This window comes from Trachypithecus francoisi, unplaced genomic scaffold (assembly GCF_009764315.1).
Source record: "Trachypithecus francoisi isolate TF-2019V2 unplaced genomic scaffold, Tfra_2.0 Lachesis_group21, whole genome shotgun sequence".
Taxonomy (NCBI): Eukaryota; Metazoa; Chordata; class Mammalia; order Primates; family Cercopithecidae; genus Trachypithecus; species Trachypithecus francoisi.
Window position 1 is genome coordinate 20,639,928 of NW_022681467.1, and position 25,905 is coordinate 20,665,832.

General features: G+C 43.1%; 1 protein-coding gene across 2 annotated transcripts in view; it reads left to right on the top strand.

Moving 5' to 3' along the window:
• FERMT1 (fermitin family member 1) overlaps nucleotides 1-25,435 on the top strand; it is a 53,296-nt gene extending 27,861 nt beyond the window's left edge. Inside the window, exons 7-15 of one of the 2 annotated variants that reach the window (XM_033185652.1) lie at nucleotides 807-914; nucleotides 1,399-1,530; nucleotides 3,459-3,508; nucleotides 12,136-12,260; nucleotides 13,341-13,447; nucleotides 16,072-16,293; nucleotides 17,195-17,319; nucleotides 20,919-21,060; nucleotides 23,351-25,435. In XM_033185652.1, the coding sequence (XP_033041543.1) occupies nucleotides 807-914; nucleotides 1,399-1,530; nucleotides 3,459-3,508; nucleotides 12,136-12,260; nucleotides 13,341-13,447; nucleotides 16,072-16,293; nucleotides 17,195-17,319; nucleotides 20,919-21,060; nucleotides 23,351-23,524 (1,185 nt within the window). In that variant the 3' untranslated portion in view covers nucleotides 23,525-25,435. The remainder of the gene's footprint in view (nucleotides 1-806; nucleotides 915-1,398; nucleotides 1,531-3,458; nucleotides 3,509-12,135; nucleotides 12,261-13,340; nucleotides 13,448-16,071; nucleotides 16,294-17,194; nucleotides 17,320-20,918; nucleotides 21,061-23,350) is intronic. The other variant, XM_033185653.1, reaches the window with a different exon arrangement.
• Nucleotides 25,436-25,905: the final 470 nt, after the last annotated feature.

Genomic DNA, 25,905 nt, shown 5'->3' on the forward strand with positions numbered 1-25,905 from the left:
CAGTTTTTTGGCAATATTTGAACATTGTGTCTTCCAACTTAACTTGAGAATCAGCTTGTATAAAGTTTCTTTTAAAAATTCCCATCAGATTCTGCTTGGGATTGCACTGGGCTTGCGGATCAGCATGGGGATCCCTTCTGTTACACTGTTTATCTATTACACTGTTTATCTTATGAACCATTTTTACTATCTATTACTACCAATATGTAGATAAAAGAGAGAGAAAATAATGGAATCAAAGTTAGGTTGTGAAGAAGCAGCAGCAGCAGCTCTGGAAAATGTTTGAAGAAAGTCAGTTCTGAATTCAGAAGTAAAATGGGCTGGAGGGCCAGGCGCAGTGGCTCACACCGGTAATCCCAGCACTTTGTGGGACTGAGATGGGTAGATTGTTTGAGCACAGGAGTTCGAGACCAGCCTGGGCACCATGGCGAAACCTTTTCTCTACAAAAAAATACAAACATTAGCCAGGTGTGGTGGCACACACCTGTAGTCCCAGCTACTTGGGAGGCTGAGGCACAAGAATTACATGAACCCAGGAGGCAGATGTTGCAGTGAGCCAAGATTGCACCACTACATTCCAGCCTAGGCGACAGAGTAAGACCCTGTCTCAAAAAAAATAAAAAATTAAAAAAAAATTTTTTTTTTAAAGGCTGAGTATTTGGCACAATAGGACTATTCCTTTCATTTACCTGAGCTGAAGTTTGCTACATCTGATTAACAGAGAATGGCCTCAGTTGTTTCAGAATTTTTGTATTGTGGGATGTAAATATACCTCATTACACACACACCTCTGTTTTTATCTCTAGTACGATGCTGTCCGAATAAACCAACTCTACGAACAAGCCAGATGGGCCATTCTCTTAGAAGAAATTGATTGCACAGAGGAAGAAATGTTGATCTTTGCAGCTCTACAGGTATGGGAACTTCAGTACCTTTTCTCTGGAAGGAGACAAACCAAGTTTGTTCTGCTTAAAGTTTCATATGCTTCATACCAGTTTTTTTTCTTTGAAGAAATATCTGAAAATAAGGAGAGCAATTTTTTTCTGTATTTTTTATTTTGCTTTCTTCTTCAGACCAGAACAAATTTTTAATTTAAAATGTTCCTCATAATCGACACACGCTCACATCCTATGTAAGACACTGGTCTTGCAATTATTATCTCTTCCCTACCGTAAGCAGTCAGTGATGAGAAAGAACCAGTTGTAACATGACTAACCATGGACCTCAGAATGATTCAGGTTAAAATGTCATTTTCACCACATGGGAAGGAGATCTCCTCTTAGGAGATGTTCAGTATTCCAAGGGAATAGTCCTCAAAGAAAAAAAATGGCTGATGGATTATTTATATTTATAACATTTCTGTTTACAACATTTCTAAAACTTCTGTTTTCATTTTAGTACCACATTAGCAAACTGTCGTTGTCTGCTGAAACACAGGATTTTACAAGCGAGTCTGAGGTTGACGAAATAGAAGCAGCGCTTTCTAATTTGGAAGTAACCCTAGAAGGTGGAAAAGCAGACAGCCTTTTGGTATGAACTCTTTCCGATCACCAAGAACTGTGGCTTTCTTCTAACTGATTGACAAGTATAAATAAACTTTTCTTTATTAGAAGAGAATATTTCATCTGATTTTGAAAAAAAAGAAAAAAAGAAAAAGATTCTCTTCGCCTAACAAGCTTCAACCTAGCAAGAACTAACTTTTCACAGGTTAGCTCTGTAAGGGACTATATATTCATTTCTACTAAAGACAATACTTTGGTGTTGTATTTCTTCCTAGGGATAAGTTGGCATGGTGTGAAGGAGCCACTGCCGAGGGCTCCACTTCACTAGCATGGAATGTGGAATTGGTCCCTAAACTTAAGTCTAGAAAATACCACCCTGTCTATTGCATGCAGCAGCTGTGAGAATAGAATAGAGAAAATTGTTTCTTTTTTTCTTTTTTCTGAGACAAGCTGAAGTACAGTAGTGCAATCAAGGCTCACTGCAGCCTCAGCCTCCTGGGCTCAAGCAGTCCTCCCATCTCAGCCTCCTGAGTAGCTGGGACTACAGGCACACACTACCAGGCCTGGCTAATTTTTGTATATTTTGTAGAGATAAGGTTTGCCATATTCCCCAGGCTGGTCTCTAACTCCAGGGCTCAAGTGACTCTCCTGCCTCAGCCTCCCAAAGTGTTGAGATTACAGTCATGAGCCACTGTGACTGGCCAAGAAAACTCTTTACAGATAAAACCCTTATTTCTATTTACTTTGTCATCCATTTCAACTAGACAAGCTTGACAGAAGTTGTGGCCTTTTTCCGGAACATTGCAAAAAGTTTCTGAATGCTTTTGACTTCAGGAGATAAACAAAAACCCTCCAATAAAACAAAGATAACTGTTTTGTCATCTCTTTCTCCTTATCCATGAAAGGTGAATGTCAGCTTTATAACTGAAAATTCCCCTCCTGTTTAATTCACTCATGAGGTGCCACCCTTTTATTTAACTTCAGTCATGGGAATAATTATTAATCACATTGAATCAGAGAGGTGGGTCCACCATAATTGGATGTAAACAATCATGGATTAGATTGTGTTACTATATTCTGCATTGAATGTATGTTCTCTTATCATTAAATGTCCTAAAATAAGAAATTGGTCTCATTCAGGAGCAAATACTTAATACAAACTAAATGCCAAGATTCCCTAGAGATACAGAGATTCCCTGTCTCACGCTTACAGAAGACACAGGCCCCATGAACTTGGAGTTCTCTGTTGTCTACCTTCTCCACTGAATAAATACAACAGGAAAGTAATTCTTTTTAGAATAAATAAAAAGTTATGCCCTCCCTCCCTTAATAGTTTTACATGATGCTAACAATAGGCTTTTCAGTTTGAAAACAGGCACCAGCCTACATTACAGAATGAACTTTGAACCAGGTTCACTTTGAAAGTTTAATCAGTGATTAGGTGTAGCAGGAGTTACCCACTCTAATATAAAAATTAAAAAGTCTTTTGTTTGCATATAAAAGTAGTCATTTCTAATTTAGATTTTTAATTTGAATGACAGTTATAGGGAGTACTTTATCCATTTTTTCATTTTTTTATCTCTCGCTTTTCATTTTTGTAATCTATGACACAAACAGAAAAGTGAAAAATACACATATGTGCAGCTTAACAAATGAGTATTCAATTGTCACCCAAGTCACCACCGAAATCAAGAAATACAATTTTGCCAGCCACCTAGGGGACCTCAACAGGGCCCCCCATTCTCCTCCCAGCCCTCCTCACTCCCACGCTCAGTTAACTATTGGAAATGTGGCAAGTGTAACTGAAGAACTGAGTTTTTCATTTTATTTAATTTGAATTAATTCAAATTTAAATAGCCACCTGTAGCAAGGGACTGCCATATTAGACAATGCAGGTTGAGTATCAGCATCACTTATGAAGTTCCTGCTTTTGAAACATTATTTGTTTTTTCTTAGGAGGACATTACTGATATCCCTAAACTTGCAGATAATCTCAAATTATTTAGGTAAGTAACCTTTAATGGGGAAAAGGAGTTACTCATAACAAAGTCTTGAAGATAAAGAGTACAGGGGTTTAAATTGTATATCCCTGAGGCAGGTTCATGGTTCAAAGGTAAAATGTGGGCTTTGCCATCAGACAGACAATGGGTTGAGTCCTAGCTCTACCACACACACCAGCTAGGTGACCTTGGGCAATATATTATGTTTCTGAGCCTCCATTTTCCAGTCTATAAAATGGGAATATACCCCCGCCTTGGGCTTGTTGGGAGGATTCGATGAAATAATGCATATGAAGCATTGAGCATGGTACATGGTTCATAGTACATGCTCAGTGAATGGTGGCGTGAACCCTCAGTGAATGGCTGGGTTCACGTCAGCAATAACAAATACATCTGCCATACTAGAGCTTCTAGTAGGATCCACCTGGGAGGCTCAATACTCTGATACCATTTGAAGGCTCTCTTATAGTTTAAAAGTCATTTCTCTCTAGAACTTTGATCCTGGGCTTACAGAGAGTAGTTACCTTAGTTTATCTACCTGTTTAAGTACTTCTAATAAACTCCATCCACCTCAGGTTGATGTGAAACTGCTAAAAAGGCAGAGAAGGAGTTTTGGTTTTTTTTTTTTTCATGGAAATAATAGCCTGCCACCTCTGTGATGATGCCAAGGTGTGTTAGTATGAAAGAAACAAGGCTCTTTGAAGTCCTATCAGTTCCTTATTTTCCCTTTATGGTTTGTTGACTTTTCTTAACCAACTGGCACTTCACTGGGGCAGTTGGCTTTAAAGGACACACAAGTTGCTTTTGATAGCACATGATGCAAAGAAAGACTTAGAAAGAATGAACAATGAAGCAGGTATAAATGAAAAACAAGTGTCCAAAGGTACCAATATTTGTCAGTGGGTTTCTGCAGGTTTGGTTTTTGGGTTTTTTACTGTGATTATAGGATATGGTCGCAAACAATAGGGTCATTCTTTTTTTTTTTTTTCTTTTGTTCCTTTTTTGAGACAGAGTCTCACTCTGCCTCCCAAGCTGGAGTGCAATGGTGCGATCTCAGCTCACTACAAACTCCGCCTCCTGGGTTCAAGCGATTCTCCCGCCTCAGCCTCCTGAGTAGCTGGGAGTACAGGCGCCCATCACCATGCCCAGCTAATTTTTGTATCTTTGTAGAGACGGGGTTTCACCATGTTGGCCAGGCTGGTTTTGAACTCCTGACCTCAGGTAATCCACCCGCCTCGGCCTCCCAAAGTTCTGGGATTACAGGCGTGAGCCACCATACCCAGCCAGGGTCATTCATTTAACTTCCCTGGCATAAATGGTTGTAACCACATTTCACTCATATTGTTATAGTCAGAGCTACAGGAAAAAATTAACAATTTGAATCCACAAATACATCTTAATAAAGTATTCATAATTGTTCCACAAAAAAATGAGTTGCCATATTCTCTGTAGAGGGCAAATCAAGCCCTTCACAAACCAAATGGTGACTGTAGCCTTCCTATAGACGTTTCTGATGAAGAACGTGATAATTCTGGATTTGAACCCACGTCACTATGCTACCCTGAACTGTCACAGGCTTTTGGTGTGACTTAAACTCTCAAAATTGCCATCATATTTGGCCAGTGGATACTATCTAAGTTCTCAAGATGTTGCATTGAATATATAATATAGTTCATGAAAGGAAGAAACAAAGGAAGGAAGTAGAGAGAGCTCGTAGGAGGGAAGAGGGGAGGGAGATTGGAGAGTGGAACTCTATTCCTGGTAGGGTGGGGCCTCTAACAGGCCCTTCATTTCCTAGATCTCCTTGCCTCATCATATGAGAGCACTGGACTAATCCTTTGATTTTTAAGTTTTTTCTTTTACAGTGAAGCTCTTTAAAAGAAAAAAATCTATTAACTGTATTATGTAAATAGTGGACTTCAGTGTCTAGCAACAGGGTATCAGCTCTAATGCAAACTCTAATCTTGCTATGAATACATATGCATGCTAGATAAAATAAAAGAATTATAAATACAGAATTAATCATGAAGTGAAACAGAAACATCAGCTTACAGGAAATGAGGCAGGAATCTAGTTCTACAAATGTAGCATCAGCCACACGGAGGGATTTAGGGCATAGAGACAGGTTGTCATGGTTTGAGGCTAGGATTGTAATTCCCATGTAGGGATAGAAGATGAACCTTTCAGTCCTGTGTAAAGCAGGAAGTGAGAACTGAAGTGCCCGCCTAAAGGTGGAAATGTGCAAAGGCTGCCCTTCTGTTGAATGAAAAACAGAAAAACTACCTATTAGCCAAAGAAAGCAGTAAGGAAGTTCATCCTTGCATGGGCTTCTGTGTGGAAATGAAAAGTATCTCTTGAGAAATCAGAGCCAAGGCTGAGTCACACACAGATGTAGATATAATTTTTTTTTTTTTTTTTTGAGACAAAGTCTCGCTCTGTCACCCAAGATGGAGTGCAGTGACGTGATCACAGCCCACTGCAGCCTCAACCTCACAGGCTCCAGCAATCCTCCCACCTCAGTCCTCTTAGTAGCTGGGACTACAGGCATGTGCCACCACGTCTGGTTAATTTTTGTATTTTTTGTAGAGACAGAGTTTCACCATGTTGCCCAAGTTGGTCTCAAACTCCTGGACTCAAGGTCAGCCCTTCTTGGCTTCCCAAAGTCCTGGGATTACAGGCATGAGCCACCATGCCCAGCCTAGATACAAATTTAAGTGTCTTATGTGTTTATGTAATAAAGGAATCCTGAAAACATAAAATAGAAACGGATCTGGGATGACAAAACCTAGGAAGCCCTGACATATGTAGTTGCAAAAATACCTAGAGGGGAATATCCACAACCAAGCAGGCATGGGCCTTCCATAGAAAACAGTAACCTCCTGGCCGGGCGCGGTGGCTCACGCCTGTAATGCAACACTTTGAGAGGCTGAGAGGGGAGGAGCCACAAAATCAGAAAATCAAGACCATCCTGGCTAACACGGTGAAACCCTGTCTCTACTAAAAATACAAAAAAATTAGCCGGGCGTGGTGGTGGGAGCCTGCATTCCCAGCTACTCGGGAGGCTGAGGCAGGAGAATGGTGTGAACCCGGGAGGCGGAGTTTGCAGTGAGCCAAGGTCGCACCACTGCACTCCAGCCTGGGCAACAGAGCGAGACTCCACCTCAAAAAAACGAAAAAAAAAAAGGAAACCAATAACCTCCTAAAAAATAAACAAACCCCTAATAAAAATTACTAATCATGTGAGTTAATAAACCACCATGAAAGACACAGACCCGACAGGCAAGAGGATTAGCAGTTTCAATAATTTCAGGTAATAGAAAAATCTGAAGAAATCATAAAATGAGTACGTTTAGCATCATTAAGTAAATTACAAAGTAGAAATTATAATAAAAGAGAACAGGCAGTATTGAAAAGGAACCAAAAGAAATTCCAGAATTAAAAAATATAATCATAGAAATTTAAAACTAATGAGGTTTATTAAACATCAAGTTAAAAAGCACAGTTGAAGAGACAACTCAGAAAGAAGTGATTTCAACAGAAGGAGAAGGTCCAACAAACATCTGCTAGGAGTTCCAGAAGAAAAAATGAGAGAAGTAAGCATTCAGAAGAGAAGGCTAGAGAATTTTCCATATTTGTTAAAAATAAAAATCTGTAAATTTAGGAATCACAGATCTCAAAATAAATTTACTATAAATATGCATCTTGGTAATGCCAACCATTAATAAGACAAAGGAAAAAAAGACAAAATTCTTACAGAGGAGCAACAATGATGTGAGCAGCAGACTTCTCATTGGCAATAAATGTAGGCTGGGAGATACACAGAAAGTGCTAAGAGAAGAGAACTGTCAATCTAAAATTTTATGCTCAATCAATCTTTCAAGAGTCTGTTTTTTGCAAACCTCTAGGTATGAACCAGACAAGATACAATCCTACTAGTAAATTATATATTTAATATCAACAATCATTTATGCCAAAACTGTAAGGTAACCACTGTTGGAGAAACTACTTTGAAATGAATAAAATGACTTCGCCACAAGGTTATAGAGAGAGACCACACATAATGTCCATTCATTGAGTCATTTATAGGCAAGTTACTGTTCCAGTCAGACTTACACAGGGGGCTACAGGAGATATCAGAGTGATTCATTTTATGGAAACAAGAGTCTTAAAATATACTAGAATCTTTATAATAAATAAAAAGATGGTGAGGGATCATGAAAATCTTTGGCCTCACAGTAAGGATCACTGGTTTTCACATGGAAAAATCACCTGTAAGGAGGGTTATACATTTTTGTTTTTCCAAAAAAATAAGGCCAGGAGCAGTGGCTCATGCCTCTAATCCCCAGCACTTTGGGAGGCTGAGGCAGGACTGGTCTGAGCCCAGTTTCCCTACCCCAGCCCCTAGTAACCACTATTCAACTCTCTACTTCTGTAAGTTTGTGTGGTGACCCGCGCCTATAGGCCCAGCTATTTGGGAGGCTGAAGTGGGAGAATCACTTGGGCCTAGGAGTTTGAGACTGCAGTGACCCTGATCACTCCACTGCACTGCACCCTGGGCAACAGCGCAAGACTCTGTCAGAAAGGAAAAGAAAGGGAAGGGGAGGGGAGGGAGTGGAGGGGAGGGGAGGGGAAGGGGAGGGGAGGGAAAAGAAAAAGGAAGAAGGAAGGAAGGAAATAGAAAAGAAAAAAATAAAATACATAAAAAATAAGTGTTTCAAACTGATGACCTTTCTGTGATGATATGTGGCCATCGGTAGTAAGACTCTTGATGTTTTCAAAATAATAAACACATTAATCTCTCCTTTAAGAAAAAGTTACTATAAAATAAGTGAGAACATAACTGGTTTTTGAAAGATTAATTCTGTACACACACTAAGACTGTGAAGAGAGCCTTTTGAAAAGTTATTTGGAAATGTTTCTGTGGTTACATCCCTTCTGGGGAAGGGATGCTTAAAGGGTAGAAAGTTTCAGTTATGCAAGATAAATGAACTCTGAGCTGTGCATACTGGCTTACACCTGTAATCCCAGCTACTCAGGAGGCTAAGGCAAGAGGATCACTTGAGGCTAGGAGTTTAAGACCAGCCTGGGCAACACAGTGAGATCCCCGTCTCTAAAAAAATCATAATAATAAATTTTTTTTTTTTTTTGAGTCTCACTCTGTCGCCCAGGCTGGAGTGCAGTGGCACAATCTCGTCTCACTGAAAGCTCCGCCTCCTGGGTTCACACCATTCTCCTGCCTCAGCCTCCCAAGTAGCTGGGCCTACAGGCGCCCGCCACTGCACCTGGCTAATTTTTTGTACTTTTAGTAGAGACAGGGTTTCACCATGTTAGCCAGGATGGTCTCAATCTCCTGACCTCGTGATCCACCTGCCTCAGCCTCCCAAAATGCTGGGATTACAGGCATGAGCCACCACGCCCGACCTATAATAAAAATTTAAAAGATAAGTAAATTCTAGAGATCTACTGTACTGCATAAGCAGGTAGATCTTATGTTAAGTGTTCTTATCACAAAAAAGAAGAAGAAGAAAGGAAGTGGGAGGAAACTTGGAGCCATGTTGGCTGTCTATGGTCTTAATGGTGGTGATGGTTTTACAAGTGTATACTTATTCCCAAACTCATCAAGATACACACAGTATGTACAACTCTTTATATGACAATCACACCTCAATACAGTGTTTTTTTTTTTTTTAATCTGCACACTTTTAAAACTTGGAGACAGAACTTTTCTGTGTTAAATATTATCCACATTAAAAGTTCTGGCTGAGCATGGTGGCTCATACCTGTAATCCCAGCACTTTGGGAGGCCGAGGAGGGTGGATCATTTGAGGTCAGGAGATCGAGACCAGCCTGGCCAACATGTTAAAACCTGTCTCTACTCAAACTGCAAAAATTAGCCACGTGGTAGTGGTGTGCGCCTGTTATCCCAGCTACTGGGGAGGCTGAGGCAGGAGAATCACTTGAGCCTGGGAAGTGGAGGTTGCAGTGAGCCAAGATTGCACCACTGCACTCCATCTAGCCTGGGCAACAGAGTGAAGCCCTGTCTCAAAAAAAACAAAAAGAAAATTTCTAATGAGAGCCTGTCTCGCTCGTTCTTAAGTACATCATTCACCACCCAGCATCTCCTCCATTCCCCATTCCCCTACCCTGCCCAGGCTTTGATGCATAGAACAGCAGCAATGATTAGCTTTGTTAATGTGTCAGAAGCATCCTGAAAGATGAACCAAACTTCCAGGCAGGAGACAGGAGGAGGAACTTGAGATCGCTTGATACTCTTAAGGTCCAGGTAAAACGGAGAAGTAGGGCCTCATTCTTAAGCCTAAAGAGAAATATGTAGCTGCCCAAGATTAAACCAAGACCTTATTACCTATATCTTTTGGTTAAAGGTTGTGTCTTTATTATTCTGAAAATACTATTCATTTTGGAGAATCTGAGTATTAAACAACCTTCTAAATATATTCGTTAGAACTGCTTGGGCATGGAGGCTCACCCCTGTAATCCCAGCACTTTGGGAGGCCAAGACAGGTGGATCACTTGAGCTCAGGAGTTCAAGACCAGTCTGGCCAACATGATGAAACCCCGGCTCTACTAAAAATACAAAAATTAGCCGGCCATGGTGGTATACGCCTGTAGTCCCAGCTACCCAGGAGACTGAGGCATGAGGATCACTTGAACCCAGGAGAAGGAGGCTGCAGTGAGCCGAGATCGTACCACTGCACTCCAGTCTGGGTGACAGAGCAAGACCCCATCTCAAAAAAAAAAAAAAAGAACTGTCTTAACTACAGCCCACAACATGATAAATACTAGTTTTTTGTTGTCATTGTTGTTACTTGTTTTTTGGGGTTTTTTTGAGATGGAGTCTTGCTCTGTCACCCAGGCTGGAGTGCAGTGGCGCAATCTCGGCTCACTGCAGCCTCCGCCTCCTGGATTCAAGTGATCCTCATGCCTCAGCCTCCCGGGTAGCTGGGACTACAGGCTCACGCCCCCACAGCTGGCTAATTTTTGTATTTTTAGTAGAGCCAGGGTTTCATCATGTTGGCCAGACTGGTCTCAAACTCTTGAGCTCAAGTGATCCACCTGCCTCGGCCTCCCAAAGTGCTGGGATTACAGGCATGAGCCACCGCACCCAGCAAATAAATGCTATTTTAATACAGTGTTTTTCTTAATCCTGGAAACATTAACTTCATAAAATGTTTTTTGAAATTATTTTATAACTTGTATGTAATATTCTTTTGTAATACACTGAGGGGATTTTGTTGGGTTTTTAAATTTTATTTATTTATTTTTTAGAAACAAGTCCTCACTCTGTCACCCAGTGTGATCATAGCTCACTGCAGCCTCAACCTCCCAGGCTTAAGCAATCCTCCCATGAAGCTGGGACTATAGACACACCATCACGTCTGGCTAATTTTTCTTTTTTTGTACAGATGTGATCTTGCTGTGTTGCCCAGGCTGGTCCTGAACTCCTGACCTCAGGCAATTCTCTCACTTCCGCTTCCCAAAGTGCTGAGGTGATGACACTGCACCCGGCTTATACTTTTTTTTCTTTTTTTTTTAATGTGCACCTTCTTTCATATCTTTGTGTGAAGGATAACATATGTTTAGCTAAGGAAAGACTAGTACTGACATGTTAAAAAAAATTGCCCCAAATTACGTATGAATGGTTCCTCTCTTCTCCAAGAGGAACACCAAGGTTCCTCTCTTCTCTCATTCTTGATGCAGAAACCCACCCCTCTGGCATGAGATACCCTGATCTGCCCCCAAGGCTAGATTTCTTCCACGGAACCGCATACTAATAATTTCTTTTCTCTGCCTATCTCCAACCCCTATCCTCCCCCTAATTCATTCTCACATTTCCTATTTTGAATGACCCAACCTTTAGGCCTGTCATTGGCACCACCAACCTTGTCTAGTCCACTGTATAAAGTTTTCTGGCCCCAACAGATACCAATACCACTGTTGGATACCTTCCCCCAAAACTTTTTAATAACAGTAGAGTCTATATTGACTAGCTGTAGATATCGCTGATTTCCATGGCTCACTGAGAATTCTCTCATAGTTTCTCTTAAGAGTCAAGAGGAAACTACAGAAAATGCTGCTCATGTTTGTATCTGACTTGTGTGTATGATAACTTGAAGCTTGGGCTGTCCATACGGACAGCTTTTTCAAATGCAAAAAGTATGCCGAGATTCCAAATGTCACCAGATTCATGTCAATTTCTCACATACACCATCACAGTTTAGCACTTCAGTTGCATCAGGCGCTGTGATAAGCTCTTCATGTAAATGACCTTATTCTGTCCTCACAAAAGCCCTGGGTTCCCAGACTACAGCTGTCCCCATCACACAGAGGCAGTGCATGCAGCCCAGGTAAATGCAGGATCTTTCCCAGGGCACACGTGTAGACAGTTGCAGAGCCAGGTGTGGCCCCAGGTGGAGCCTTGGTGTTAAAGCCTACATCTCATATCGGCAGTTCATTTCTAGTAATTAGAAATTAGCAACTTGAAAATTATTTTTGAAAAAACAAAGTGTGTTTTGTTTGACAGGACCTCCAGAGCATCTGATCTGCTTGAAATTTGCGATGTGGCCTACATTTCTGGATGGTGGTTTAAACATTTACTATCCTTTAATTTGCAGGCCCAAGAAGTTACTACTAAAAGCTTTCAAACAATATTGGTTTGTCTTTAAAGACACATCCATAGCCTACTTTAAAAATAAGGAACTTGAACAAGGAGAACCAGTAGAAAAACTAAATCTTAGAGGTAAGAGTACCCTATATCTTGCTGTGGCTCATCATAAGTCAGGGCAGACGCGGTGGCTCAAACCTGTAATCCCAGCACTTTGGAAGGCCGAGGCAGGTGGATCATCTGAGGTCAGGAGTTCAAGACCAGCCTGGCCAACATGGTGAAACCCCATCTCTACTAAAACTACAAAAATTAGACAGGCGTAGTGGCGCATGCCTGTAGTCCCAGCTACTTGGGAGGCTGAGGCAGGAGGATCACTTGAACCTGGGAGGCGAAGGTTGCAGTGAGCCGAGATCATGCCACTGCACTCCAGCCTGGGTGATAGAGTGAGACTCCATCTCAAAAAAAAAAAAAAAAAAAAAAAGGAGCAGATTAAAGGCAGGGTTCCTACACAATGAGGCACGGTTTACTTCTAGAGGAACCACCATAACCATGTCACTGTTTTCCAAATGACAGCCTGGCTGCAGCTGCTCTTCAGAGCATAGGCCTTGAATGCAGTCTAGTAAACATGGTTATTTGCATTTTGCTGTTCCATCTTTCTCAGTGTGTCCAGAGTTTATGACGTGGTGGTAATTCATCTCCAAGAGTATAGCACATGAGGTGCTGCAAGATCCTGAAAAGCCTTCTGTATTCCAGAACAGTTATATTTAATTCAGTGTCACTTTAATGCCTATTCTAATTTCTGAAGGTCACTGTGAGCATCCTGATAACCATCTATTAATTGAAATATTTAATTAACCAGTACACTCAACTCTCATTATTGTGGCAATCAGAGAATTCCTTCTGCTTTGATTTAAAGTTCATATACATAATTTTTTCTATGAGTTTGGAGAGCCAACATTAACCTGAAAATGAACTAAATTGACTTTTTGATTTCAGAAAACCATAAAAGAAAAGCGTTTTTCTTTATCTATGCTAATTGTTCATAAGATTTATCTAGTTATCTATTAATTAAAGTTATCAGCTTGCTCCTCCATTTTTCAAAACGGAACCAAATCTGAGGGGCTTATATTCAAAGTCTTTATTTCAGATACACACCTGATGTTTATCTAACAGATGCCTCAGAACTCAGTTTTTTCCCTGATCTTTGTCCTTCAGGCTGCGAAGTTGTGCCCGATGTAAATGTAGCAGGGAGAAAATTTGGAATCAAGTTACTAATCCCTGTTGCCGATGGTATGAATGAAATGTATCTGAGATGTGACCATGTGAGTAAAACCCCAAGAATGTTAAGTCACTTCACCTCTACTAAGCCTAAGAGCAAAACCCAAAAATGTTTTCACAAATTTAGAGCACTGTTGTGTCAGTCAGCTATTACTTTGTAACAAACAATCACAATGTAACAAAATCACAATGAGGTTCAACAGTAAACATTCGCCATGCAGTGGCTCACGCCTGTAATCTCAGCACTTTGAGAGGCCAAGGCGGGCAGATCACCTGTGGTCAGGAGTTCGAGACCAGCCTGGCCAACATGGTGAAACCCCATCTCTACTAAAAATACAAAAATTAGCCAGGCATGGTGGTGGATGCCTGTAATCCCAGCTACTTGGGAGGCTGAGGCAGGAGAATTGCTTGAACCTGGGAGGCAGAGGTTGCAGTGGTAGCTGGGTATGGCAGCACGCATCTGTAGTCCCAGCTGCTTGGGAGGCTGAGGCAGGAGAATCACTTGAACCCAGGATGCAGAGTTTGCAGTGAGCCAAGATGGCACCACTACACTCCAGCCTGGGTGACAGAGCGAGACTCTGTCCCCCCCAAAAAATAAAAACAATAAACATTGTTTTCTGAAAGATGTGCTGAAAGGTAGGCTGAGGATTGAATGATCCAGGGTGGTGTCAGCTCGTCATATGGGTTTGGAGACACAGGTTTGGCAGGACTGTGCCTCTGGTTGAGCTGATTTTATTTATTGTGGGTCCCAGGCTGCCTGGGGAAGATCTCCTCTTGATGAGGGCAGAAGTGTGAGAGGGCACATGGCAACACATGCACCTCCTAAAGCTTAGGTGTGAAGTTGGCACACTGTCACTTCCACCCACATTCCATTGCCCAAAGCAGATGACATGACTAGCCAGCAGTCAAGGGATGGGAATTGCACTGTCCCTGGTGGGAGGAACTGTAAAATTATATAGCGAAGGTTGTGGATGGCAGTGCAGGTGTGTATTAGTCCATTCTCACATTGCTATTAAGAACTAACTGAGACTGGGAGAGAAAAGAGGTTTAATTGAGTCCTAGTTCCACAGGCTATACAGGAGGCATGGCTGGGGATGCCTCAGGAAACTTACAATCTTAGCGGAAGGCGAAGGGGAAGCAAGCACATCTTCACATTGTGACAGGAGAGGGAGAGAGTGAAGGGGGAAGTGCCACACACTTTTAAACCATCAGATCTCATGAGAACTCACTCAATATCACGAGAACAGCAAGAGGTAAATCCGCCCCCATGGTCCAATCACTTCCCACCAGGTCCCTCCCGCAAAACTGAGAATTACAATTCAACATGAGATTTGGGTGGGGACACAGAACCAAACCATATCAGTGGCAGTAAAGATTGAGGCCAGTAATTCAATGTTCCTCACCCACTGTCGCACTGAAGAATGCCCGTCTTTAACTGCATCCCCTGCACTTCTGAGGACCACTCCTGTTTACTCCCTGAAGTCAGAAATAAAACACAGACATTAAACAATAATAGAAGCCACCACTGACTTGTTAAGATCCCATAATGGCCATGACTCTAACCTTAGACTCTACCTTAGAGTTAGAGTCTTTACCAAGGACAGACAAGGGTACAAATAATATAGGAAATCAGCTAATTTTTTTCATCATTTTCTTTTGTCATAGAGATCAGATGTGATATGAAAATGGAAATACATATCAAGGAAAGCTCTCTGATAGTTTACAGTTTCACCACCTATCTGTGCCCCATGGCACTTCTTTGTGTCCTTGGATCTTTTTTTTTCTTTTTTCTTTTTTTTTTTTTTTGAGGTAGAGTCTTGCTCTGAAACCAGGCTGGAGTGCAGTGGTGCAATCTCGGCTCACTGCAACCTCCGCCTCCTGGGTTCAAGCGATTCTCCTGCCTCAGCCTCTTGAGTAGCTGGGACTACAAGTGCCCACCACCACGCCTGGCTAATTTTTTGTATTTTTTAGCAGTGACGGGGTTTCACCATGTTAGCCACGATGGGCTTGATCTCCCGACGTCATGATCCACCTGCCTTGGCCTCCCAAAGTGCTGGAATTACAAGTGTAAGCCACCACACCCAGCATTTTTTTTTTTTTTAAGACAAACTATTGTTCTGTCGCCCAGGCTTGAGTGCATTGGTGCAATCTCTGCTAACTGCAACCTCCATCCCCTGAGTTCAAGGGATTCTCCTGCTTCAGCCTCCTGAGTAGCTGGGATTACAGGCATCTGCCACTATGCACAGCTAATTTTTGTATTTTTAGTAGACACAGGGTTTCACCATGTTGGCCAGGCTGGTCTCAAACTCCTGACCTCAAGTGATCCACCCACCTCAGCTTCCCAAAGTGCTGGGATTACAGGCATGAACCACTGCACCCGGCCCTTGGATCATCTTTAAATGCAAAATTCCCTGCATGCAATTTATCAAAGTTGACATTCCTATCCTCTAGCCTCCCGGCATCTAGAAACTCAATGCGGAACTCAAAAGCTACTGTCAGGTGTTACATTAGGTGATAAGCAGTCACTCAAAACGTGTGCCACTTCACATCTTGCTTGGAAGGTGATGGTTTTGCAATGTAACGGGGAAGAAAGCCCAAGTCCCCCTCTGTGTGCAGCAGGGGGCTTTGCACTTGAGCTTGCTTCTCAACCTTCTGCTGTTTGCTGCAGGAGAATCAATACGCCCAATGGATGGCTGCCTGCATGTTGGCATCGAAGGGCAAAACCATGGCAGACAGCTCCTACCAGCCAGAGGTTCTCAACATCCTTTCCTTCCTGAGGATGAAAAACAGGAACTCTGCATCTCACGTGGCTTCCAGTCTCGAAAACATGGATATGAACCCAGAATGTTTTGTGTCACCACGGTGTGCAAAAAAACACAAATCTAAACAGGTACTGTTAATCGTGTTAGGGCAATTGTTTGCAGTAAATTATTTATGCAAACAAAAATAAAAGGAGGATTTCCGGCTGGGCATGGTGGCTCACGCCTGTAATCTCAGCACTTGGCAGGCCAAGGTGGGTGGATCACTTGAAGTCAGGAGTTCAAGACCAGCCTGGCCAACATGGTAAAATCTCTTCTATACTGAACATACAAAATTAGTCAGATGTGGTGGTGCACACCTGTAATCCCAGCTACTTGGGAGGCTAAGGCAGGAGAATTGCTCTAGCCCAGGAGGTGGAGGCTACAGTGAGCTGAGATTGCACCACTGCACTCTAGCCAGGGTGACAAAGCAAGACTCTGTCTCCAAAAAAAAAAAAAAAAAAGGAGTAATTCCATCTGATTAAGAGTATCATCATGAAAAAATCAGTTGATGGTGAAATTTGACTATGTCCTGAATATTAGATGATGTTATGAAATTATTGTTAATTTTGTTAGAGGTGACTGTACTGCTGACTAAACATGCAGGTATTCCCAGATTGAACTTAATGCTTTAGTTCTCACAAATTAATAATTAAAATTATGCTTCTATAGGAGTGGGTTAAAAGTTGCACAGATGAGCTGATTCATGTAGAACCATTGTCTGTGGCCACTCCGCGGACCTCAGGAAGAGGGACCCCAGAGCTCTCCAACTGCACCAACTTTACAAGTTTATGTGTCGGGTGATCCTTTTCCTGCTTCTCCCAGTGATTGTTGTATCTTGTAGAAAAAGAACGAATGGATGAAAATGGATTGTCTTTGTAGAGCCGCATTCGGGTCTTGAGTGTATTGTTCTTACGGGGGATCCGGAGCTAACAGGGTGATTACAGAGCAGCCGGTGCCTGTGAGGAGAGGTTGATGTCTGTTTCTGTTTAGCTGGCTGCCCGGATCCTGGAGGCACACCAGAACGTGGCCCAGATGCCACTGGTCGAAGCCAAGTTGCGGTTCATCCAGGCATGGCAGTCACTGCCTGAGTTCGGCCTCACCTACTACCTTGTCAGGTGATTACAATGTTCACTTGTTTCTCATGCTTTCCATTCAATTTTAAGTGGCTTTTGGGGAGCCCCAATTTTCTCATTTAGTGTAGAATATAGAACACTTTTTATTTGAGAATATTGCCCTTTTACAAATAGCCCTGATACTTTGGGCTGCTCATAAACATTTTCCATACCTTCTAAGTGCCAACACCCCTGAAACTCAGCTAGATGTGGGAAAGGAAATTTTAAAAGGAGGTTCTTTTAGGATAACTACATTTCCAAAACCAGACGGTAAACATCACATATTGATTTTATGAAATCTGTAACTTCTTTTCTTTTTTTTTTTTTTTTCAAGAGATCGGGGTTGGGGGCGTCTCACTTTGCCGCCCAGGCTGGTCTCGAACTCCTGATCTCCAGCAGTCCTCCCACCTCAGCCTCCCAAAGCGCTGAGTTTACAGGCATGAGCCACCACACCTGGCTATGACTTTCTTTCATGTCAGCTTTCTCATTTTTGTGTCTCATACTGTGTCTCGTGGTGTGGCTTTGCAGAATTTTTAGGTTTTTAGAGAGGCCCCAGCAAGCTCTGTCTTATTTCTACCCAGCTTTATCAGGTAGCAACCCTGTTCCCCCTGGTCTCTGAAGATTTCTGGATCTGAAGGATGCATACGAGGCCCATCTATTGCCCCCAGAAAGATAGCTTAAGTGACTTGTCCAAGTTCACCCCCAGTCCAGGGCACACCTTGGCATAATGAGTCCTCATTTGTTATCCCTGCCCAGCACTATGGCTCTGCCCCACTGTATACAATGGATGGTTTCCCAAAACATATCCACGAGCATGCTTGTAAATCAGATTACATTTTTCAGTTCAGTAAAGAAGACTGATGCTTAAGCAAAATCTATACCCAATCCTGCAGTACAGCAAATACTGTCACTTTCTCGTCTTATAATCTGGGGGTGGGAAAATTGGTTTGTATTTTTAAGTGTTGACAGTTTTTGTTTTCTTGGCCCTTTCCAAAGACTCCATTTCTCCATTACTACTAACAGGGGAGTCTATTCAGAATTTCCAGCCAGGCATGGCGGCTCACACCTGTAATTCTAGCACTTTAGGAGGCCAAAGTGAGCGGATTGCCTGAGCTCAAGAGTTCAAGACTACCCTGGGCAACATGGCAAAACCCCATCTCTACTAAAAACACAAACAAATTAGCTGGGCGTAGTGGTGTGCAGCTGTAGTCCCAGCTACTCAGGAGGCTGAGGCACTAGAATTACTTAAACCTGGGAGGTGGAGGTTGCAGTAAGCTGAGGTCGTGCCACTGTACTCCAGCCTAGGTGACACAGTGAGACTGTCTCTAAAACAAAAACAAAACAACAAAAGAAAATGGACTTTCCTATTCACTGAAATCTCTCATTTAACATCAGTCCCCAACGTTTGTCCCAAGCAAGCAACTCCTTCTGCTTTATTTACTCCAACAAAGGAGTGAGGAAGGGCAGAGTTGTACTGGATCCCCACTATGTGTGTGCATACATGTCCATGTGCAGCCACACACACACGCGCACACACACACACACCCTACCTGTAACCCTGAAGTCAAGCCCGCATAGTGAAAACCACAAAAATACTTGAACTGACCAGGCCCAGCTTTCAGTCACACCTCTGCCTCTACTAGCTCTGTGGCCTGGGTATTTTTGTTGCCCTCCCCAAGCCACAGCTTCTCCATGTGTTCGATGGGCATTCTGAACCTACTGTGTTGAGAGAATCCAGTGCAGCCTGCAAGCAAAGTGCCTGATAGGTGGTGAAGCGTGATGTGGGCCTGAACAAGTTTCTGGTGACAACTCCTCCTTTACCAGCTATTTCCCCTCTGCGCCCTCCTCTATCTCTAACACCTGTTTATGGAGGTGAGGCTTTGATGCAGCAGCCCCAGGTATGGCAAAGATCTGCTTTTTCCAAGGCCAGAGTCAAAGGCTGGAGCAGCCCTGCTATGTATAAGATGGCTGGCAGAATCAGGATCTGCTGATCTCCGAGAAACCTAGGTCTTTGCTTCACCGCTCCCTGGATAATGGAGAGCAGCCCAGGGAATTCCCATAGGTTAGACAGAAGCAGGTGGAGTAAGAAGTGGGTTAACTTCGGATATTAAGCATTAAGGTGGTGAAATGAAGGAAAAAAGTGGAGTAAATTTTAATCAAGGGTGACATGCAGAAGATAAGAATGATGTGAAAAGTGACATATTCAGCTAGGATTTTTTTTTTTAATTATGCTTTTCTGTCTCCTGCAACATCAATTTTCACATCAGTATCCCCTTCTTGCATCCCCCTCCAGCTGCCGTCCTTAAAACTTCTTGAATGTATTGTACTTACCCACTACCTCCAATTCCTTTCTTCCATTCTCTCAATCACGGCTCACTATAACCTCAAACTCCTGGGCTCACGTGATCCTCTCACCTCAGCCTCCCAAGTAGCTGTGACTTGTGAGCCACCACACCTAGCTAACTTTCTTTTAGGAGATGGGATCTCACTGTGTTACCCAGGCTGCTCTCAATCTCTCGGCCTCAAGTAATCCTCTTGCCTCAGCCTCCCAGAGTGCTGGGATTTCAGGTGTGAACCACCGCACCCAGCCAGGCCTCAGTTCTTAAAGCATTCCTGGTCTTCCTGCCTCAACCCTGGTCCCCCTAAGTTTTCAACTTAGCAGCCACAGGGATCCTTTTAAAATCTTAAATCAGATTTTGTGAAGTCTCTGCTCAAAACCACCTGGGACAGGTATGGCGGTTCATGCCTGTAATCCCAGCACTTTGGGAGGCAAAGGCAGGAGGACTGCCTGAGTTCGGGAGTTCAAGACTACCCTGGGCAACATAACAAGACCCTGTCTCTAAAACACACACACACACACACACGAAATCTGAAGGATTTCTTATCTCACTCAGAGGAAAAGCCAGATCCTTACAGTGGCCTACAAGACCTTTGCTCTTGAACTCACATTTCTCTCCCCTCCTTCACTGTGTCAGCCACATGGGCCTCCTGGCTGGTCCTTAAGCACATTAAAAAAAAAAAATTTTTTTTTAAGTGTCTGTGCCCTCTGCCTGGAATACTCCTTCCCCAGATATCCATGTGTCTCACATTCTCATGCATATCCATTTTTTGATCAAATGTCACCTTTTCACTGACCTTGCTGTTTTAAACTGTAGCTACCTCATTGCCAGTATTCCCTGTAGCCCTTCCAACTTTATTTTCCGTCATCTTATCTTGCATATGTACCTCCTACTTATGATCTTCTCCCTCCCACAGTCAGAAATTTTCCATCCATTTAGTTCACTACAATATCTCCCATGCCTAGAAGAGTGCCCTACACAGAGTCCATAGTCATTTTGAATGAATTTATTTGATTCCGTCTTATTTTATTTTTCTCTGATGTCAGTTTTACTTAAAGACCATCTGCAGAATAGCCTTCATTCCTTTTTCATGTTCTCTATATCCCAATAAAAATGCCCCCCTGCAGAAAGTTAATTCTTCATTTTCCATTCCTCTGAAATGATTTAGAAATACTGGTAGTATTTTTAAGAAGTTATATGTGAATGAACATTGTATTATAGGAAGCAGTTGCTTCTCTTAACTAATATTATGATTCTTTTCAGATTTAAAGGAAGCAAAAAAGATGACATTCTGGGAGTTTCATATAACAGGTTGATTAAAATTGATGCAGCCACCGGGATTCCAGTGACAACATGGAGATTCACAAATATCAAACAGTGGAATGTAAACTGGGAAACCCGTCAGGTAAAGTGAAAGTTTTTGCTCTTCAATGTTGAGCCTATAAACGTGTGTTCCCTCAGAATTGCAGATTATTCTGATTTTTGAAAGGTGTTCTTCTATTTGAACTAAGAAATCACAAGCATGTGGTAATTGTCTGCTAAAATAATCATATGCAATTCTGGGCAGCTTTCTAACAAGCACAGGCCAAATGCTGTTGCATTAGCACTGCAAGTTGGCGTTGTCTCCACGCAGACTGTCAATACAGACAGGTTCTAAAATTACTGAGCAGTTTTATTAATTTTCATTGACTCAGCATAGGATTATATAGGAATTAGGTTGATAATTACTTACCAGAAACTACTGGAGATGTAACTGCTACGCAAAATAAATCCAAAAAAGCCCTCATCTGACTGGCTGCCAAGAAACCCGATTGAAGACTTGAAGATTCAATTGCTCACCTGGAGAGCATTCCAGGCTCAAAAGGGAAAAACTGCTGAAGAAGCAAGTGAGGTCCATAGTGATGACTGAGAAAAGCTTCACCTCTTAAAACCAGGAGCCCTCAAACCCTTAGCCTGTGTTACAGCCTCCCATCATCTCCCATCGTGGGAGCTAAGTTCAGGCCAAGCCTGTATCATGGAAAATTCTAGATGAAGTTAGAGGCACCTTAGCATCCTGCCGCTAATTTAAAACATTCTGCCCAGTGCTTTGGGAGGCCAAGGTGGGAGGATCACTTGAGGCTGGGAGTTCGAGACCAGCCTGGGCAACATATTGAGACCCTGTCTCTACAGAAAATTAAAAAATAAAAAATAAAAAAGGTGAACTAGCCAGGTGTGATGGCGTGCACCTGTAGTTTCAGCTACTCAGCCAGGGAAGATCACTTGAGGTTCGAGGTTACAGTGAGCTATGATTGTGCCACTGCACTCCAGCCTGGGTAACAAAGCAAGACCCTGTTTCATTCATTCTTGAATTAATTAAAACATTCCGATGGTGCTGATATAGTCTCAATCTTCCCTCTTTCCTTTGGCATTCTCATTTTCCAATAGAAAGTAGAGGGATGGTAAGAGACTCACACATTTGTTAAGAACCCTGACTTCCTCTCAGCAGTATTGATACCCATCTGGGTGCTTATTTGTAAAATCAGGTCCAGAGATTAGATGACCTCTAAGGCAGTAGCTCTAAAGCCTTGATGCATATAAGGATCACCTGGGGAGCTTTCAAATACCACTGCCCAGAACATATCCAAGGCCAGTTAAATCTGAATCTCTGGGAGGAGGAGCGAGGTATTAATAATTTTTAAAGGTCCACAAGTGATTTCAATGGGCAGCCAAGGTTGAGAACCAGCAAAGTCTCTAAGTCTTTATTATTCATTAAAGAGCCTGCAGGCCGGTGCAGTGGCTCACGCCTGTAATCCCAACACTTTGGGAGTCCGAGGCGTGGATCACTTGAGCTCAGGAGTTCAAGACCAGCCTGGCCAACATGGTGAAACTGCGTCTCTACTGAAAATACAAAAATTAGTGCCGGGCGCGGTGGCTCAAGCCTGTAATCCCAGCACTTTGGGAGGCGGAGACGGGCGGATCACAAGGTCAGGAGATCGAGACCATCCTGGCTAACACGGTGAAACCCCGTCTCTACTAAAAACTACAAAAAAAAAAAAACTAGCCGGGCGAGGTGGTGGGCGCCTGTAGTCCCAGCTACCTGGGAGGCTGAGGCAGGAGAATGGCGTGAACCCGGGAGGCGGAGCTTGCAGTGAGCTGAGATCCGGCCACAGCACTCCAGCCTGGGTGACACAGCTAGACTCCGTCTCAAAAAAAAAAAAAAAAAAAAAATTAGCCGGGTATGGTGGCACACACCTGTAATTCCAACTACTTGGGAGGCTGAGGCATGAGAATCGCTTGAACCTAGGAGGCAGAGGTTGCAGTGGCCTGAGATCGTGCCACTATACTCCAGCCTACGTGACAGAGAGAGACTCCATCTCAAAATAAATAAATAAAAATAAAGTGCCTGCAAAGCACCCTGCTCCCCAACATAGGGAATGCTTGGGCAAAATCCTTATATGTAAACTAGACACAGAGAATGTGTTGGGAGTTTTTTAAACCAGATGTGCAGCGAAGTCGACACCACCAGAGGGCGCAAAGAGAGCAAAGATGTTTTCTGGAAGTGTTTAATGGAAGTGATGGTTTTCTGTGCGTTTCAGGGGGATATCCATCTGTCATCCACCTCAGCAGCCCTCAGCTCCAGGGGCCAGTCCAACACAGCGCCACTTACTCATCATTCCTTGTCAGAGTTTAAGCTTCTCTGTGCCTTCCTCTTCCAGGTGGTCATCGAGTTTGACCAAAACGTCTTTACTGCATTCACCTGCCTGAGTGCAGATTGCAAGATTGTGCATGAGTACATTGGCGGCTACATTTTCTTATCTACCCGCTCCAAGGACCAGAACGAAACACTCGACGAGGACTTGTTCCACAAATTGACCGGCGGTCAGGATTGAAGCAAGCATGCGTGCTTGGCTCACACCAACAGGGCAAGCCAAAGGCGCCCCTCCCCGGAGGGATGGGATCCATAACTTCCCCAGCATGTAGATACTGAACTAACAGACAACATACATTCGCCGCTGGTCAACCAGGTCCTCACCTCATTCAAACCCACTGCTGGCACATCCCTTTCCTTACTTTGCCCTGTGCTGCCAGCCATGGAAGGAGCCTCTCTTGTTTTTTCTAGAAGATGGGTGAGCAGGAGAAAAGGAGGTGCCCTAAGATTGCTCTAAGGCCTAGTATGTGGTTACAGTTCTGTGACTTGCAGAACCTGCCAGGTGGATGGCTACAAGTATCCTTGCCCTGATCTGTCTCATTACTAAGTCAGTGGAGAAGACAGAAAGGTAAAAATCACGTGAAGAAAGAACAACTCTTATTTCACAAACTCAGGTATGAAACTAAATGCCTGTCCTTCATGGAACTGCTTTTAGCTCCTGTCTTTTCAAAATGGCAGAGGGAGTTCCTACACACACTTTTTCCCTGGAGGCGAAGGTCTGGGGTAGAAAGGGGAGGGGTAGGGCTACCAGGTAGCAGCTGATGACCCAAGATCAGAGCAGTGGCCCTCAGTGTCATCTGTCCACAGTGATACCTGCCAAGATGACCACTGACCCATATCTGATCTTAGTCATTGATCTCCTCAGGTTTCTTGGGCCACCTGCAATCCCCATTCCATTCCTACAGATCTCTCAGCCACCTGTAAGTCCTTTGTGAAGACGTGGGTAACACAGGGGGACAGGAAAACCCATTTCTCAACCCAGATCCATGTCTCAACTGCTTCTACTCTGGGTTGGGATTCAGGAAGACAGGCACAGTCCTCTTGTCCATAGAAACACCTGTTAGCGTCAAGGATTCCAGTCAAGTCTCTATCCCAACTGGTCAGGGAGAGAAGGGCAGACCTATTCTCAAAGACCACCATGTCCAAGGTCTGATGGGAAGCGTCCCTCTTACTGCTGGTCTGTGTTCTCCTGGATTTGGGATTTGTGTTGGTATGACTCCTGGCCTTTTCTCTAAAGGCCTTTGGCTTTTGTAAATCATGAGCCAGTAATAGACTTTTTTCTCCCCCTCTGTTTTTTGCTGTGTCATTTCTGCCTTGAGACAGTGCTTGCCTTCAGAGAGTGAGCCAATTAACAGCTGCCTGAATTGTCATTTTCCATTTTGGTTTGTTAGAGGTGGGAGGAGGAGTGGGTTTTGAGGTTAAAAGCAATACCAGAAGTACAGGGAAATATCAGGCAATATTTGATTAGTTTTTCATAGATGTTCTGCCACACAAAGAACTTGGGTTGCAAGGATAAGGCAAAAGCTCCAATCCCATTTCTCAGTTCTCCTAGGATGTACCCCTCAGGGGGCCTGGCCAGAGTTCCGAGGCCCGCAAGCATCAGCTGTTGCTTTATTTCCCAACAAAGCCCTCTGAGAAGTGAGACCTCAGCAATTCTGGGAGCCACATAGAGACAGACTTGGCAAGGGACCCCCTGGTTCTGAGCCAGTAGCTGCCATCTGGAAATTCCTCTTTCAGCCTCTCCTTAGAGGCGAATGTGAATGAAGCCTCCCAGGAACCCACTGAATTTCTGAGGCCTTGCTTAAAGCTCGGAAGTGCTTTAGGCATTTGGAAAATCTGGTTCACATCATAAAGAACTTGATTTGAAATGTTTTCTATAGAAACAAGTGCTGAGTGTACTGTGTTATACTTGGTGTTGAGCAACTTAACGGTATTTTTAATATTGAGTGCAAAAGATCACCCAGCTTCCTATGATGAAATTTTAAATTAATGGGCACCTTTCAACATCATTTGCTTCCTTATCTACACTTGATTCAGAAATCTGCATTTTTTTATTCTTTTATATGACTTTTAAGTAAAAGATTTGTATGGACTTGAGTACAGTCCTGTTGTGTCCTCTCCAACCTACTGTCTCCAAAAGGTGACTGTTTCCTCTATTATGAAAAGGGATTGCAACTCTGAGGTCTAACATGTGCCTCTCCTAACAGCGGCAAAATTCCAGGTCATTCCCTCCCGTGGTGTAGGGAGTGGCAGATTCTGGGAGTCCTCAGAGAGCCACTTAGAAACCTCATTTACCCGCTGGTTTCACTTCTTTCTCACTGACTTGGTTACAGATTTCCTGGCATATCCTGCCTTATCGTGAGCTCTTTTGTCTCCTTCCAGATCCATATTAAAACACATACATACACACACACACACACACACACACACACACCACACACACACAAACACCAGCAAGCAAAGAAATATCCCCAGCAGCAATAGAACAGCAGAAGCCTCTGATTCTGATGGCTGAATGTTGAGGGCACTTTGCTTTAGTGACACGCAGTTTATAGATATCCC